We start from the raw sequence: 14,112 nt of genomic DNA, 5'->3' as shown, positions 1-14,112 counted from the left end.
GATGGTGTGGCTGAGAGTGTAGATGGTGTGGCTGAGAGTGTAGATGGTGTTACGGAGGGTGTAGATGGTGTGGCTGAGAGTTTTGATGGTGTTGCTGGGAGTGTAGATGGTGTGGTTGAGAGTGTAGATGGTGTGACAGAATAAAGATGGTGTGGCTGAGAATGTTGATTGTGTGGCTGAGTGTAGATGGTGTGGCTGAGAGTAAAGATGGTGTAGCTGAGAGTGTAGATGGTGTTGCTGAAAGTGTTGATGGTTTTGCTGAGAGTGTAGATGGTGTTGCTGAGAGGGTTGATGGTGTGACTGAGAGTGTAGATGGTGTGGCTGAGAGTGTAGATGATGTTGCTGAGAGTGTAGATGGTATTGCTGATAGTGTAGATGGTGTTGCTGAGAGTGTAGATGGTATGGCTGATAGTGTAGATGGCGTGGCTGAGAGTGTAGATCATGTGGCTGAGAGTGTAGATGGTGTGGCTGAGTGTAGATGGTGAGCCTCAGAGTGTAGATGGTATTGCTGTGTGTTGATGGTGTGGCTGAGAGTGTAGATGGTGTGGCTGAGATTGTAGATGGTGTGGCTGAGAGTGTAGATAGTGTGGCTGAGAGTGTAAATGGTATTGCTGAGAGTGTTGATGGTGTTGCTGAGAGTGTAGATGGTGTGGCTGAGATTGTAGATGGTGTTCCTGACAGTATTGATGGTGTTGCTGAGAGTGTAGATCGTGTGGCTGAGAGTGTAGATGGTGTGGCTGAGAGTGTAGATGGTTTGGCGGAGAGTGTAGATGGTGTGGCTGAGAGTATAGATGGAATGGCCGAGAGTGTAGATGTTATGGCTGAGAGTGTAGATGGTGTGGCTGAGATTGTAGATGGTGTCGCAGAGAGTGTAGATGGTGTTACTGAGAGTGTAGATGGAGTGGCAGAGAGTGTAGATGGTGTGGTTGAGAGAGTAGAGCGTGTTGCTGAGAGTGAAGTTGGTGTGGCTGAGATTGTAGATGGTATGGATGTGAGTGAAGATGGTGTGGCTGCGAGTGTAGATGGTGTGACTGAGAGTCTAGATGGTGTGGCTGAGAGTGTAGATGGTGTGGCTGAGAGTGTAGATGGTGTGGCTGAGTGTAGATGGTGTGGCTGAGAGTGTAAATGATGTGACTGAGAGTGTAGATGGTGTGGCTGAGTGTAGATGGTTTGGCTGAGAGTGTAGATGGTGTTGCTGAGAGTGTTGATTGTGTGGCTGAGAGTGTAGATGGAAAGGCTGAGAGTATAGATGGTGTGGCTTAGAGTGTAGATGGTGTGGCTGTGAGTGTATATGTTGTGTCTGAGAGTGTAGATAGTGTGGCTGAGAGTGTAGATGGTGTGGCTGAGAGTGTAGATCGTGTGGCTGAGAGTGTAGATGGTGTTGCTGAGAGTGTTGATGGTGTGGCTGAGAGTGTAGATGATGTGGCTTAGAGTGTAGATGGTGTTGCTTAGAGTGTAGATGGTGAGGATGAGAGTATAGATGGTGTGGCTGAGAGTGTATATGGTGTGGCTGCGAGTGTAGATGGTGTGACTGAGAGTGTAGATGGTGTGGCTGAGTGTAGATGGTGTGGCTGAGAGTGAAAATGATGTGGCTGAGAGTGTAGATGGTGTGCCTGAGAGTGAAGATAGTGTGGCTGAGAGTGCATATGGTGTGGCTGAGAGTGTTGATGGTGTGGTTGAGATTATAGATGGTGTTGCTGAGAGTTAAGTTGGTGTGGCTGAGATTGTAGATGGTGTGGCTTTGAGTGAAGATGGTGTGGTTGAGATTATAGATGGTGTGTCTGAGAGTGAAGTTGGTGTGGCTGAGATTATAGATGGGATGGCTGAGAGTGAAGATGGTAAGGCTGAGAGTGTAGATGGTGTTGCTGAGAGTGTAGATGGTGTGGCTGAGAGTGTAGATGGTGTGGCTGAGAGTGTAGATGGTGTTACGGAGAGTGTAGATGGTGTGGCTGAGAGTTTTGATGGTGTTGCTGGGAGTGTAGATGGTGTGGTTGAGAGTGTAGATGGTGTGACTGAGAATAAAGATGGTGTGGCTGAGAATGTTGATTGTGTGGCTGAGTGTAGATGGTGTGGCTGAGAGTAAAGATGGTGTAGCTGAGAGTGTAGATGGTGTTGCTGAAAGTGTTGATGGTTTTGCTGAGAGTGTAGATGGTGTTGCTGAGAGGGTTGATGGTGTGATTGAGAGTGTAGATGGTGTGGTTGAAAGTGTAGATGGTGTGGTAGAGAGTGTAGATGGAATAGCTGATAGTGTTGATGATGTTGCTGAGAGTGTAGATGGTGTGGCTGAGAGTGTAGATGTTGTGTCTGAGAGTGTAGATGGTGTGGCTGAAAGTGTAGATGGTGTGGCTGAGAGTGTAGAGGGAGTGGCTGAGAGTGTAGATGGTGTTGCTGAGAGTGTTGATGGTGTGGCTGAGAGTGAAGATGGTGTGGCTGAGAGTGTAGATGGTGTGGCTGAGAGTGAAGATGGTGTTGCTGAGAGTGTAGATGGTGTTGCTGAAAGTGTAGATGGTGTTGCTGAGAGTGTAGATGGTGTTGCTGAAAGGGTTGATGGTGTGGCTGAGAGTGTAGATGGTGTGGTTGAAAGTGTAGATGGTGTGGTAGAGAGTGTAGATGGTATAGCTGATAGTGTTGATGGTGTTGCTGAGAGTGCAGATGGTGTCGCTGAGATTGTAGATGGTGTCGCTGAGAGTGTAGGTTAGTGTGGCTGAGAGTGTAGATGGTGTGGCTGAGAGTGAAGATTATTAGGCTGATATTCGTTTGCCTTGTTCGGGTTGAATGTAGACACAGTAGTCGCTTCTGTATATATTTATTGACCGAGACAACAAGGTATATATCTGGCCAACCGAGGTCCACCTTACTCTGGGTCTGATAGAGAACTGAGGCTGCTGGGAGCATCGCTGATGCTCCTCAGTCTGGCCTGACGTCAGAGGCCTCCTTGCCTGTGATTGGTTACATTTCAACTGAAATAGAATTTGAGTATAACACTGAGAATGTAGATGGTGTCGCTGAGAGTGTTGATTTGTGGCTGAGTGTAGATGGTGTGGCTGAGAGTGAAGATGGTGTGGCTGAGAGTGTAGATGGTGTTGCTGAGAGTGTAGATGGTGTGGCTGAGAGTGTAGATGGTGTGGCTGAGTGTAGATGGTGTGGCTGAGAGTGTAGATGGTGTGGCTGAGAGTGTAGATGGTGTTACGGAGAGTGTAGATGGTGTGGCTGAGAGTTTTGATGGTGTTGCTGGGAGTGTAGATGGTGTGGTTGAGAGTGTAGATGGTGTGACTGAGAATAAAGATGGTGTGGCTGAGAATGTTGATTGTGTGGCTGAGTGTAGATGGTGTGGCTGAGAGTAAAGATGGTGTAGCTGAGAGTGTAGATGGTGTTGCTGAAAGTGTTGATGGTTTTGCTGAGAGTGTAGATGGTGTGGTTGAAAGTGTAGATGGTGTGGTAGAGAGTGTAGATGGTATAGCTGATAGTGTTGATGTTGTTGCTGAGAGTGTAGATGGTGTGGCTGAGAGTGTAGATGTTGTGTCTGAGAGTGTAGATGGTGTGGCTGAAAGTGTAGATGGTGTGGCTGAGAGTGTAGATGGTGTTAGGGAGAGTGTAGATGGTGTTGCTGAGAGTGTTGATGGTGTGGCTGAGAGTGAAGATAGTGTGGCTGAGAGTGTAGATGGTGTGGCTGAGAGTATAGATGGAATGGCCGAGAGTGTAGATGTTATGGCTGAGAGTGTAGATGGTGTGGCTGAGATTGTAGATGGTGTCGCTGAGAGTGTAGATGGTGTTACTGAGAGTGTAGATGGAGTGGCAGAGAGTGTAGATGGTGTGGTTGAGAGAGTAGAGCGTGTTGCTGAGAGTGAAGTTGGTGTGGCTGAGATTGTAGATGGTATGGATGTGAGTGAAGATGGTGTGGCTGCGAGTGTAGATGGTGTGACTGAGAGTCTAGATGGTGTGGCTGAGAGTGAAGATGGTGTGGGTGAGAGTGTAGATGGTGTGGCTGAGTGTAGATGGTGTGGCTGAGAGTGTAAATGATGTGACTGAGAGTGTAGATGGTGTGGCTGAGTGTAGATGGTGTGGCTGAGAGTGTAGATGGTGTTGCTGAGAGTGTTGATTGTGTGGCTGAGAGTGTAGATGGAAAGGCTGAGAGTATAGATGGTGTGGCTTAGAGTGTAGATGGTGTGGCTGTGAGTGTATATGTTGTGTCTGAGAGTGTAGATAGTGTGGCTGAGAGTGTAGATGGTGTGGCTGAGTGTGTAGATCGTGTGGCTGAGAGTGTAGATGGTGTTGCTGAGAGTGTTGATGGTGTGGCTGAGAGTGTAGATGATGTGGCTTAGAGTGTAGATGGTGTTGCTTAGAGTGTAGATGGTGAGGATGAGAGTATAGATGGTGTGGCTGAGAGTGTATATGGTGTGGCTGCGAGTGTAGATGGTGTGACTGAGAGTGTAGATGGTGTGGCTGAGTGTAGATGGTGTGGCTGAGAGTGAAAATGGTGTGGCTGAGAGTGTAGATGGTGTGCCTGAGAGTGAAGATAGTGTGGCTGAGAGTGCATATGGTGTGGCTGAGAGTGTTGATGGTGTGGTTGAGATTATAGATGGTGTTGCTGAGAGTTAAGTTGGTGTGGCTGAGATTGTAGATGGTGTGGCTTTGAGTGAAGATGGTGTGGTTGAGATTATAGATGGTGTGTCTGAGAGTGAAGTTGGTGTGGCTGAGATTATAGATGGGATGGCTGAGAGTGAAGATGGTAAGGCTGAGAGTGTAGATGGTGTTGCTGAGAGTGTAGATGGTGTGGCTGAGAGTGTAGATGGTGTGGCTGAGAGTGTAGATGGTGTTACGGAGAGTGTAGATGGTGTGGCTGAGAGTTTTGATGGTGTTGCTGAGAGGGTTGATGGTGTGATTGAGAGTGTAGATGGTGTGGTTGAAAGTGTAGATGGTGTGGTAGAGAGTGTAGATGGTATAGCTGATAGTGTTGATGATGTTGCTGAGAGTGTAGATGGTGTGGCTGAGAGTGTAGATGTTGTGTCTGAGAGTGTAGATGGTGTGGCTGAAAGTGTAGATGGTGTGGCTGAGAGTGTAGAGGGAGTGGCTGAGAGTGTAGATGGTGTTGCTGAGAGTGTTGATGGTGTAGCTGAGAGTGTAGATGGTGTTGCTGAAAGTGTAGATGGTGTTGCTGAGAGTGTAGATGGTGTTGCTGAGAGTGTTGATGGTGTGGTTGAGATTATAGATGGTGTTGCTGAGAGTTAAGTTGGTGTGGCTGAGATTATAGATGGGATGGCTGAGAGTGAAGATGGTAAGGCTGAGAGTGTAGATGGTGTTGCTGAGAGTGTAGATGGTGTGGCTGAGAGTGTAGATGGTGTGGCTGAGTGTAGATGGTGTGGCTGAGAGTGTAGATGGTGTGGCTGAGAGTGTAGATGGTGTTAGGGAGAGTGTAGATGGTGTGGCTGAGAGTTTTGATGGTGTTGCTGGGAGTGTAGATGGTGTGGTTGAGAGTGTAGATGGTGTGACTGAGAATAAAGATGGTGTGGCTGAGAATGTTGATTGTGTGGCTGAGTGTAGATGGTGTGGCTGAGAGTAAAGATGGTGTAGCTGAGAGTGTAGATGGTGTTGCTGAAAGTGTTGATGGTTTTGCTGAGAGTGTAGATGGTGTGGTTGAAAGTGTAGATGGTGTGGTAGAGAGTGTAGATGGTATAGCTGATAGTGTTGATGTTGTTGCTGAGAGTGTAGATGGTGTGGCTGAGAGTGTAGATGTTGTGTCTGAGAGTGTAGATGGTGTGGCTGAAAGTGTAGATGGTGTGGCTGAGAGTGTAGAGGGAGTGGCTGAGAGTGTAGATGGTGTTGCTGAGAGTGTTGATGGTGTGGCTGAGAGTGAAGATAGTGTGGCTGAGAGTGTAGATGGTGTGGCTGAGAGTATAGATGGAATGGCCGAGAGTGTAGATGTTATGGCTGAGAGTGTAGATGGTGTGGCTGAGATTGTAGATGGTGTCGCTGAGAGTGTAGATGGTGTTACTGAGAGTGTAGATGGAGTGGCAGAGAGTGTAGATGGTGTGGTTGAGAGAGTAGAGCGTGTTGCTGAGAGTGAAGTTGGTGTGGCTGAGATTGTAGATGGTATGGATGTGAGTGAAGATGGTGTGGCTGCGAGTGTAGATGGTGTGACTGAGAGTCTAGATGGTGTGGCTGAGAGTGTAGATGGTGTGGGTGAGAGTGTAGATGGTGTGGCTGAGTGTAGATGGTGTGGCTGAGAGTGTAAATGATGTGACTGAGAGTGTAGATGGTGTGGCTGAGTGTAGATGGTGTGGCTGAGAGTGTAGATGGTGTTGCTGAGAGTGTTGATTGTGTGGCTGAGAGTGTAGATGGAAAGGCTGAGAGTATAGATGGTGTGGCTTAGAGTGTAGATGGTGTGGCTGTGAGTGTATATGTTGTGTCTGAGAGTGTAGATAGTGTGGCTGAGAGTGTAGATGGTGTGGCTGAGAGTGTAGATCGTGTGGCTGAGAGTGTAGATGGTGTTGCTGAGAGTGTTGATGGTGTGGCTGAGAGTGTAGATGATGTGGCTTAGAGTGTAGATGGTGTTGCTTAGAGTGTAGATGGTGAGGATGAGAGTATAGATGGTGTGGCTGAGAGTGTATATGGTGTGGCTGCGAGTGTAGATGGTGTGACTGAGAGTGTAGATGGTGTGGCTGAGTGTAGATGGTGTGGCTGAGAGTGAAAATGGTGTGGCTGAGAGTGTAGATGGTGTGCCTGAGAGTGAAGATAGTGTGGCTGAGAGTGCATATGGTGTGGCTGAGAGTGTTGATGGTGTGGTTGAGATTATAGATGGTGTTGCTGAGAGTTAAGTTGGTGTGGCTGAGATTGTAGATGGTGTGGCTTTGAGTGAAGATGGTGTGGTAGAGATTATAGATGGTGTGTCTGAGAGTGAAGTTGGTTTGGCTGAGATTATAGATGGGATGGCTGAGAGTGAAGATGGTAAGGCTGAGAGTGTAGATGGTGTTGCTGAGAGTGTAGATGGTGTGGCTGAGAGTGTAGATGGTGTGGCTGAGAGTGTAGATGGTGTTACGGAGAGTGTAGATGGTGTGGCTGAGAGTTTTGATGGTGTTGCTGAGAGGGTTGATGGTGTGATTGAGAGTGTAGATGGTGTGGTTGAAAGTGTAGATGGTGTGGTAGAGAGTGTAGATGGTATAGCTGATAGTGTTGATGATGTTGCTGAGAGTGTAGATGGTGTGGCTGAGAGTGTAGATGTTGTGTCTGAGAGTGTAGATGGTGTGGCTGAAAGTGTAGATGGTGTGGCTGAGAGTGTAGAGGGAGTGGCTGAGAGTGTAGATGGTGTTGCTGAGAGTGTTGATGGTGTAGCTGAGAGTGTAGATGGTGTTGCTGAAAGTGTAGATGGTGTTGCTGAGAGTGTAGATGGTGTTGCTGAGAGGGTTGATGGTGTGGCTGAGAGTGTAGATGGTGTGGTTGAAAGTGTAGATGGTGTGGTAGAGAGTGTAGATGGTATAGCTGATAGTGTTGATGGTGTTGCTGAGAGTGCAGATGGTGTCGCTGAGATTGTAGATGGTGTCGCTGAGAGTGTAGGTTAGTGTGGCTGAGAGTGTAGATGGTGTGGCTGAGAGTGAAGATTATTAGGCTGATATTCGTTTGCCTTGTTCGGGTTGAATGTAGACACAGTAGTCGCTTCTGTATATATTTATTGACCGAGACAACAAGGTATATATCTGGCCAACCGAGGTCCACCTTACTCTGGGTCTGATAGAGAACTGAGGCTGCTGGGAGCATCGCTGATGCTCCTCTGTCTGGCCTGACGTCAGAGGCCTCCTTGCCTGTGATTGGTTACATTTCAACTGAAATAGAATTTGAGTATAACACTGAGAATGTAGATGGTGTCGCTGAGAGTGTTGATTTGTGGCTAAGTGTAGATGGTGTGGCTGAGAGTGAAGATGGTGTGGCTGAGAGTGTTGATTTGTGGCTGAGAGTGTAGATGGTGTGGCTGAGAGTGTAGATGGTGTGGCTGAGAGTAAAGATGGTGTGGCTGAGAGTGTAGATGGTGTGCCTGAGAGTGAAGATAGTGTGGCTGAGAGTGCATATGGTGTGGCTGAGAGTGTTGATGGTGTGGTTGAGATTATAGATGGTGTTGCTGAGAGTTAAGTTGGTGTGGCTGAGATTATAGATGGGATGGCTGAGAGTGAAGATGGTAAGGCTGAGAGTGTAGATGGTGTTGCTGAGAGTGTAGATGGTGTGGCTGAGAGTGTAGATGGTGTGGCTGAGTGTAGATGGTGTGGCTGAGAGTGTAGATGGTGTGGCTGAGAGTGTAGATGGTGTTACGGAGAGTGTAGATGGTGTGGCTGAGAGTTTTGATGGTGTTGCTGGGAGTGTAGATGGTGTGGTTGAGAGTGTAGATGGTGTGACTGAGAATAAAGATGGTGTGGCTGAGAATGTTGATTGTGTGGCTGAGTGTAGATGGTGTGGCTGAGAGTAAAGATGGTGTAGCTGAGAGTGTAGATGGTATTGCTGAAAGTGTTGATGGTTTTGCTGAGAGTGTAGATGGTGTGGTTGAAAGTGTAGATGGTGTGGTAGAGAGTGTAGATGGTATAGCTGATAGTGTTGATGTTGTTGCTGAGAGTGTAGATGGTGTGGCTGAGAGTGTAGATGTTGTGTCTGAGAGTGTAGATGGTGTTGCTGAGAGTGTTGATGGTGTGGCTGAGAGTGAAGATAGTGTGGCTGAGAGTGTAGATGGTGTGGCTGAGAGTGAAGATGGTGTAGCTGAGAGTGTAGATGGTGTTGCTGAAAGTGTAGATGGTGTTGCTGAGAGTGTAGATGGTGTTGCTGAGAGGGTTGATGGTGTTGCTGAGAGTGTAGATGGTGTGGTTGAAAGTGTAGATGGTGTGGTAGAGTGTAGATGGTATAGCTGATAGTGTTGATGGTGTTGCTGAGAGTGTAGATGGTGTCGCTGAGATTGTAGATGGTGTCGCTGAGAGTGTAGATAGTGTGGCTGAGAGTGTGGATGGTGTGGCTGAGAGTGAAGATTATTAGGCTGATATTCGTTTGCCTTGTTCGGGTTGAATGTAGACACAGTAGTCGCTTCTGTATATATTTATTGACCGAGACAACAAGGTATATATCTGGCCAACCGAGGTCCACCTTACTCTGGGTCTGATAGAGAACTGAGGCTGCTGGGAGCATCGCTGATGCTCCTCTGTCTGGCCTGACGTCAGAGGCCTCCTCTCCTGTGATTGGTTACATTTCAACTGAAATAGAAGTTGAGTATAACACTGAGAATGTAGATGGTGTCGCTGAGAGGGTTGATTTGTGGCTGAGAGTGTAGATGGTGTGGCTGAGAGTGAAGATGGTGTGGCTGAGAGTGTTGATTTGTGGCTGAGAGTGTAGATGGTGTGGCTGAGAGTGTAGATGGTGTGGCTGAGAGTGAAGATGGTGTGGCTGAGAGTGTAGATGGTGTGCCTGAGAGTGAAGATAGTGTGGCTGAGAGTACATATGGTGTGGCTGAGAGTGTTGATGGTGTGGCTGAGAGTGTAGATGGTGTGGCTGAATGTTGATGGTGTGGCTGAGAGTGTAGATGGTGACGCTGAGTGTAGATGGTGTGGCTGAGAGTGTAGATGGTGTGGCTGAGAGTGTAGATGGTGTGGCTGAGAGTGTAGATGGTGTGGCTGAGAGTGTAAATGGTGTGGCTGAGTGTAGATGGTGTGGCTGAGAGTGTAAATGATGTGACTGAGAGTGTAGATGGTGTGGCTGAGAGTGTAAATGATGTGGCTGAGAGTGTAGATGGTGTGGCTGAGTGTAGATGGTGTGGCTGAGAGTGTAGATGGTGTTGCTGAGAGTGTTGATTGTGTTGCTGAGAGTTTAGATGGAAAGGCTGAGAGTATAGATGGTGTGGCTGAGTGTAGATGGTGTGGCTGTGAGTGTAGATGTTGTGTCTGAGAGTGTAGCTGGTGTGGCTGAGAGTGTAGATGGTGTGGCTGAGAGTGTAGGTGGTGGGGCTGAGAGTGTAGATGGTGTTGCTGAGAGTGTTGATGGTGTGGCTGAGAGTGTAGATGATGTGGCTTAGAGTGTAGATGGTGTGGCTTTGAGTGTAGATGGTGAGGCTGAGAGTATAGATGGTGTGGCTGAGAGTGTATATGGTGTGGCTGCGAGTGTAGATGGCATGACTGAGAGTGTATATGGTGTGGCTGAGTGTAGATGGTGTGGCTGAGAGTGTAGATGGTGTTGCTGAGAGTGTAGATGGTGTGGCTTAGAGTGTAGATGGTGTGGCTTAGAGTGTAGATGGTGAGGCTGAGTGTAGATGGTGTGGCTTAGAGTGTAGATGGTGTGGCTTAAAGTGCAGATGGTGAGGCTGAGTGTAGATGGTGTGGCTGAGAGTGTAGATGGTGTGGCTGAGAGTGTAGATGGTGTGGCTGAGAGTGTAGATGGTATGGCTGAGAGTGTAAATGGTGTGGCTGAGAGTATAGATGGTGTGGCTGAGTGTAGATGGTGTGGCTGAGAGTGTAAATGATGTGGCTGAGAGTGTAGATGGTGTGGCTGAGTGTAGATGGTGTGGCTGAGAGTGTAGATGGTGTTGCTGAGAGACTTGATTGTGTTGCTGAGAGTTTAGATGGAAAGGCTGAGAGTATAGATGGTGTGGCTGAGTGTAGATGGTGTGGCTGTGAGTGTAGATGTTGTGTCTGAGAGTGTAGCTGGTGTGGCTGAGAGTGTAGATGGTGTGGCTGAGAGTGTAGATGGTGGGGCTGAGAGTGTAGATGGTGTTGCTGAGAGTGTTGATGGTGTGGCTGAGAGTGTAGATGATGTGGCTTAGAGTGTAGATGGTGTGGCTTTGAGTGTAGATGGTGAGGCTGAGAGTATAGATGGTGTGGCTGAGAGTGTATATGGTGTGGCTGCGAGTGTAGATGGCGTGACTGAGAGTGTAGATGGTGTGGCTGAGTGTAGATGGTGTGGCTGAGAGTGTAGATGGCGAGGCTGAGAGTGTAGATGGTGTGGCTGAGAGTGAAGATGGTGTGGCTGAGAGTGTAGATGGTGTGCCTGAGAGTGAAGATAGTGTGGCTGAGAGTGCATATGGTGTGGCTGAGAGTGTTGATGGTGTGGTTGAGATTATAGATGGTGTTCCTGAGAATGAAGTTGGTGTGGCTGAGATTGTAGATGGTGTGGCTGAGAGTGAAGATGATGTGGTTGAGATTATAGATGGTGTGGCTGAGAGTGAAGTTGGTGTGGCTGAGATTATAGATGGGATGGCTGAGAGTGAAGATGGTAAGGCTGAGAGTGAAGATGGTGTTGCTGAGAGTATAGATGGTTTGGCTGAGAGTGTAGATGGTGTGGCTGAGAGTGTAGATGGTGTGGCTGAGAGGGTAGATGATGTGGCTGAGAGTGTAGATGGTGTGGCGGAGAGTGTAGATGGTGTGGTTGAGAGTAAAGATGGTGTTGCTGAGAGTGTAGATGGTGTGGCTGAGAGTGTAGATGGTGTGGCTGAGAGTGTAGATGGTGTTGCTGAGAGTGTTGATGGTGTGGCTGAGAGTGTAGATGATGTGGCTTAGAGTGTAGATGGTGTGGCTTAGAGTGTAGATGGTGAGGCTGAGAGTATAGATGGTGTGGCTGAGAGTGTATATGGTTTAGCTGTGAGTGTAGATGGTGTGACTGAGAGTGTAGATGGTGTTCCTGAGAGTGAGGATAGTGTGGCTGAGAGTGCATATGGTGTGGCTGAGAGTGTTGATGGTGTGGTTGAGATTATAGATGGTGTTGCTGAGAGTGATTTTTTTGTGGCTGAGATTGTGGATGGTGTGGCTGAGAGTGAAGATGGTGTGGTTGAGATTATAGATGGTGTGGCTGAGAGTGAAGTTGGTGTGGCTGAGATTTTAGATGGGATGGATGAGAGTGAAGATGGTAAGGCTGAGAGTGTAGATGGTGTTGCTGAGAATATAGATGGTTTGGCTGAGAGTGTAGATGGTTTGGCTGAGAGTGTAGATGGTGTGGCTGAGAGTGTAGATGATGTGGCTGAGAGTGTAGATGGTGTGGCGGAGAGTGTAGATGGTGTGGTTGAGAGTATAGATGGTGTTGCTGAGAGTGTAGATGGTGTGGTTGAGAGTGTTGATGGTGTTGCTGAGAGTGTAGATGGTGTGGTTGAGAGTGTAGATGGTGTGGCTGTGAGTGAAGATGGTGTGGCTGAGAGTGTAGATGGTGTGGCTGAGAATGTTGATTGTGTGGCTGAGAGTGTAGATGGTGTGGCTGAGAGTGTAGATGGTGTAGCTGAGAGTGTAGATGGTGTTGCTGAAAGTGTAGATGGTGTTGCTGAGAGTGTAGATGGTGTTGCTGAGAGGGTTGACGGTGTGGCTGAGAGTGTAGATGGTGTGGTTGAAAGTGTAGATGGTGTGGTAGAGAGTGTAGATGGTATAGCTGATAGTGTTGATGGTGTTGCTGAGAGTGTAGATGGTGTCGCTGAGATTGTAGATGGTGTCGCTGAGAGTGTAGGTTAGTGTGGCTGAGAGTGTAGATGGTGTGGCTGAGAGTGAAGATTATTAGGCTGATATTCGTTTGCCTTGTTCGGGTTGAATGTAGACACAGTAGTCGCTCCTGTATATATTTATTGACCGAGACAACAAGGTATATATTTGGCCAACCGAGGTCCACCTTACTCTGGGTCTGAGAGAGAACTGAGGCTGCTGGGAGCATCGCTGATGCTCCTCTGTCTGGCCTGACGTCAGAGGCCTCCTTGCCTGTGATTGGTTACATTTCAACTGAAATAGAATTTGAGTATAACACTGAGAGTGTAGATGGTGACGCTGAGAGTGTTGATTTGTGGCTGAGAGTGTAGATGGTGTGGCTGAGAGTGAAGATGGTGTGGCTGAGAGTGTTGATTTGTGGCTGAGAGTGTAGATGGTGTGGCTGAGAGTGTAGATGGTGTGGCTGAGAGTGAAGATGGTGTGGCTGAGAGTGTTGATTTGTGGCTGAGAGTGTGGATGGTGTGGCTGAGAGTGTAGATGGTGTGGCTGAGAGTGAAGATGGTGTGGCTGAGAGTGTAGATGGTGTGCCTGAGAGTGAAGATAGTGTGGCTGAGAGTGCATATGGTGTGGCTGAGAGTGTTGATGGTGTGGCTGAGAGTGTAGATGGTGTGGCTGAGTGTTGATGGTGTGGCTGAGAGTGTAGATGGTATAGCTGATAGTGTTGATGGTGTTGCTGAGAGTGTAGATGGTGTCGCTGAGATTGTAGATGGTGTCGCTGAGAGTGTAGATGGTGTGGCTAAGAGTGTAAATGGTGTGGCTGAGAGTGTAGATGGTGTAACTGAGAGTGTATATGGTGTCGCTGAGAGTGGAGATGATGTGGCTGAGAGTGTTGATGGTGTGGCTGAGAGTGTAGATGGTGTCGCTGAGAGTGTAGATGGTGTGGCTGAGTGTAGATGGTATGGCTAATTGTGTAGATGGTGTGGCTGAGAGTGTAGATCATGTGGCTGAGAGTGTTGATGGTATGGCTGATAGTGTTGATGGTGTGGCTGAGTGTAGATAGTGCGGCTGAGTGTAGATGGTGTGTCTCAGAGTGTAGATGGTATTGCTGAGAGTGTTGATGGTGTCGCTGAGAGTGTAGATAGTGTGGCTGAGAGTGTAGATGGTGTGGCGGAGAGTGAAGATGGTGTTGCTGAGAGTATAGATGGTGTTGCTGAGAGTGTAGATGGTGTGACTGAGAGTGTAGATGGTGTGGCTGAGAGTGTAGATTGTGTGGCTGAGAGTGTAAATGGTGTGGCTGAGAGTGTAGATGGTGTGGCTGAGAGTGTAGATGGTGTGTCTGAGAGTGTAAATGGTGTGGCTGAGAGTGTAGATGGTGTGGTTGAGAGTGTAAATGGTGTGGCTGAGAGTGTAGATGGTGTGGCTGAGAGTGTAGATGGTGTTGCTGAGAGTGAAGATGGTGTGGCTGAGAGTGTAGATGGTGTGGCTGAGAGTGAAGATGGTGTGGCTGAGAGTGTAGATGGTGTGCCTGAGAGTGAAGATAGTGTGGCTGAGAGTACATATGGTGTGGCTGAGAGTGTTGATGGTGTGGCTGAGAGTGTAGATGGTGTGGCTGAGTGTTGATGGTGTGGCTGAGAGTGTAGATGGTTACGCTGAGTGTAGATGGTGTGGCTGAGAGTGTAGATGGTGTGGCTGAGAG

The 14,112-nt window shown here is 48.1% G+C and overlaps 1 protein-coding gene across 1 annotated transcript; it reads left to right on the top strand.

Annotated features, from left to right (window-relative positions):
- The first annotated feature begins 146 nt into the window (after nucleotides 1-146).
- LOC138367154 (flagellar attachment zone protein 1-like) lies at nucleotides 147-13,382 on the top strand. Its single transcript, XM_069328559.1, has 14 exons — nucleotides 147-308; nucleotides 617-1,067; nucleotides 1,731-1,901; nucleotides 2,065-2,319; nucleotides 3,326-3,531; nucleotides 3,634-3,964; nucleotides 4,622-5,023; nucleotides 5,542-5,747; nucleotides 5,850-6,180; nucleotides 6,838-7,239; nucleotides 8,434-8,639; nucleotides 11,010-11,306; nucleotides 11,535-11,976; nucleotides 13,183-13,382. Exons 1-14 carry the CDS (start codon nucleotides 147-149, stop codon nucleotides 13,380-13,382), a joined length of 4,062 nt encoding a protein of 1,353 aa, XP_069184660.1.
- Nucleotides 13,383-14,112: the final 730 nt, after the last annotated feature.

Source organism: Procambarus clarkii, chromosome 21 (genome assembly GCF_040958095.1).
Source record: "Procambarus clarkii isolate CNS0578487 chromosome 21, FALCON_Pclarkii_2.0, whole genome shotgun sequence".
In the NCBI taxonomy this organism is placed as follows: Eukaryota; Metazoa; Arthropoda; class Malacostraca; order Decapoda; family Cambaridae; genus Procambarus; species Procambarus clarkii.
The sequence above is the reverse complement of the archived record's forward strand: the minus strand, read 5'-3'. Positions and strand labels throughout refer to the sequence as shown.

Coding starts and splice junctions, on each gene's coding strand:
- LOC138367154 (XM_069328559.1), top strand. CDS start 147: ATGGTGTGGCTGAGAATGTTGATTGTGTGGCTGAGTGTAGATGGTGTG. Junction 309..616: donor TTGATGGTGTGACTGAGAGT/GTAGATGGTGTG, acceptor GGTATTGCTGAG/AGTGTTGATGGTGTTGCTGA. Junction 5,748..5,849: donor TAGATGTTGTGTCTGAGAGT/GTAGATGGTGTG, acceptor GGTGTGGCTGAG/AGTGAAGATAGTGTGGCTGA.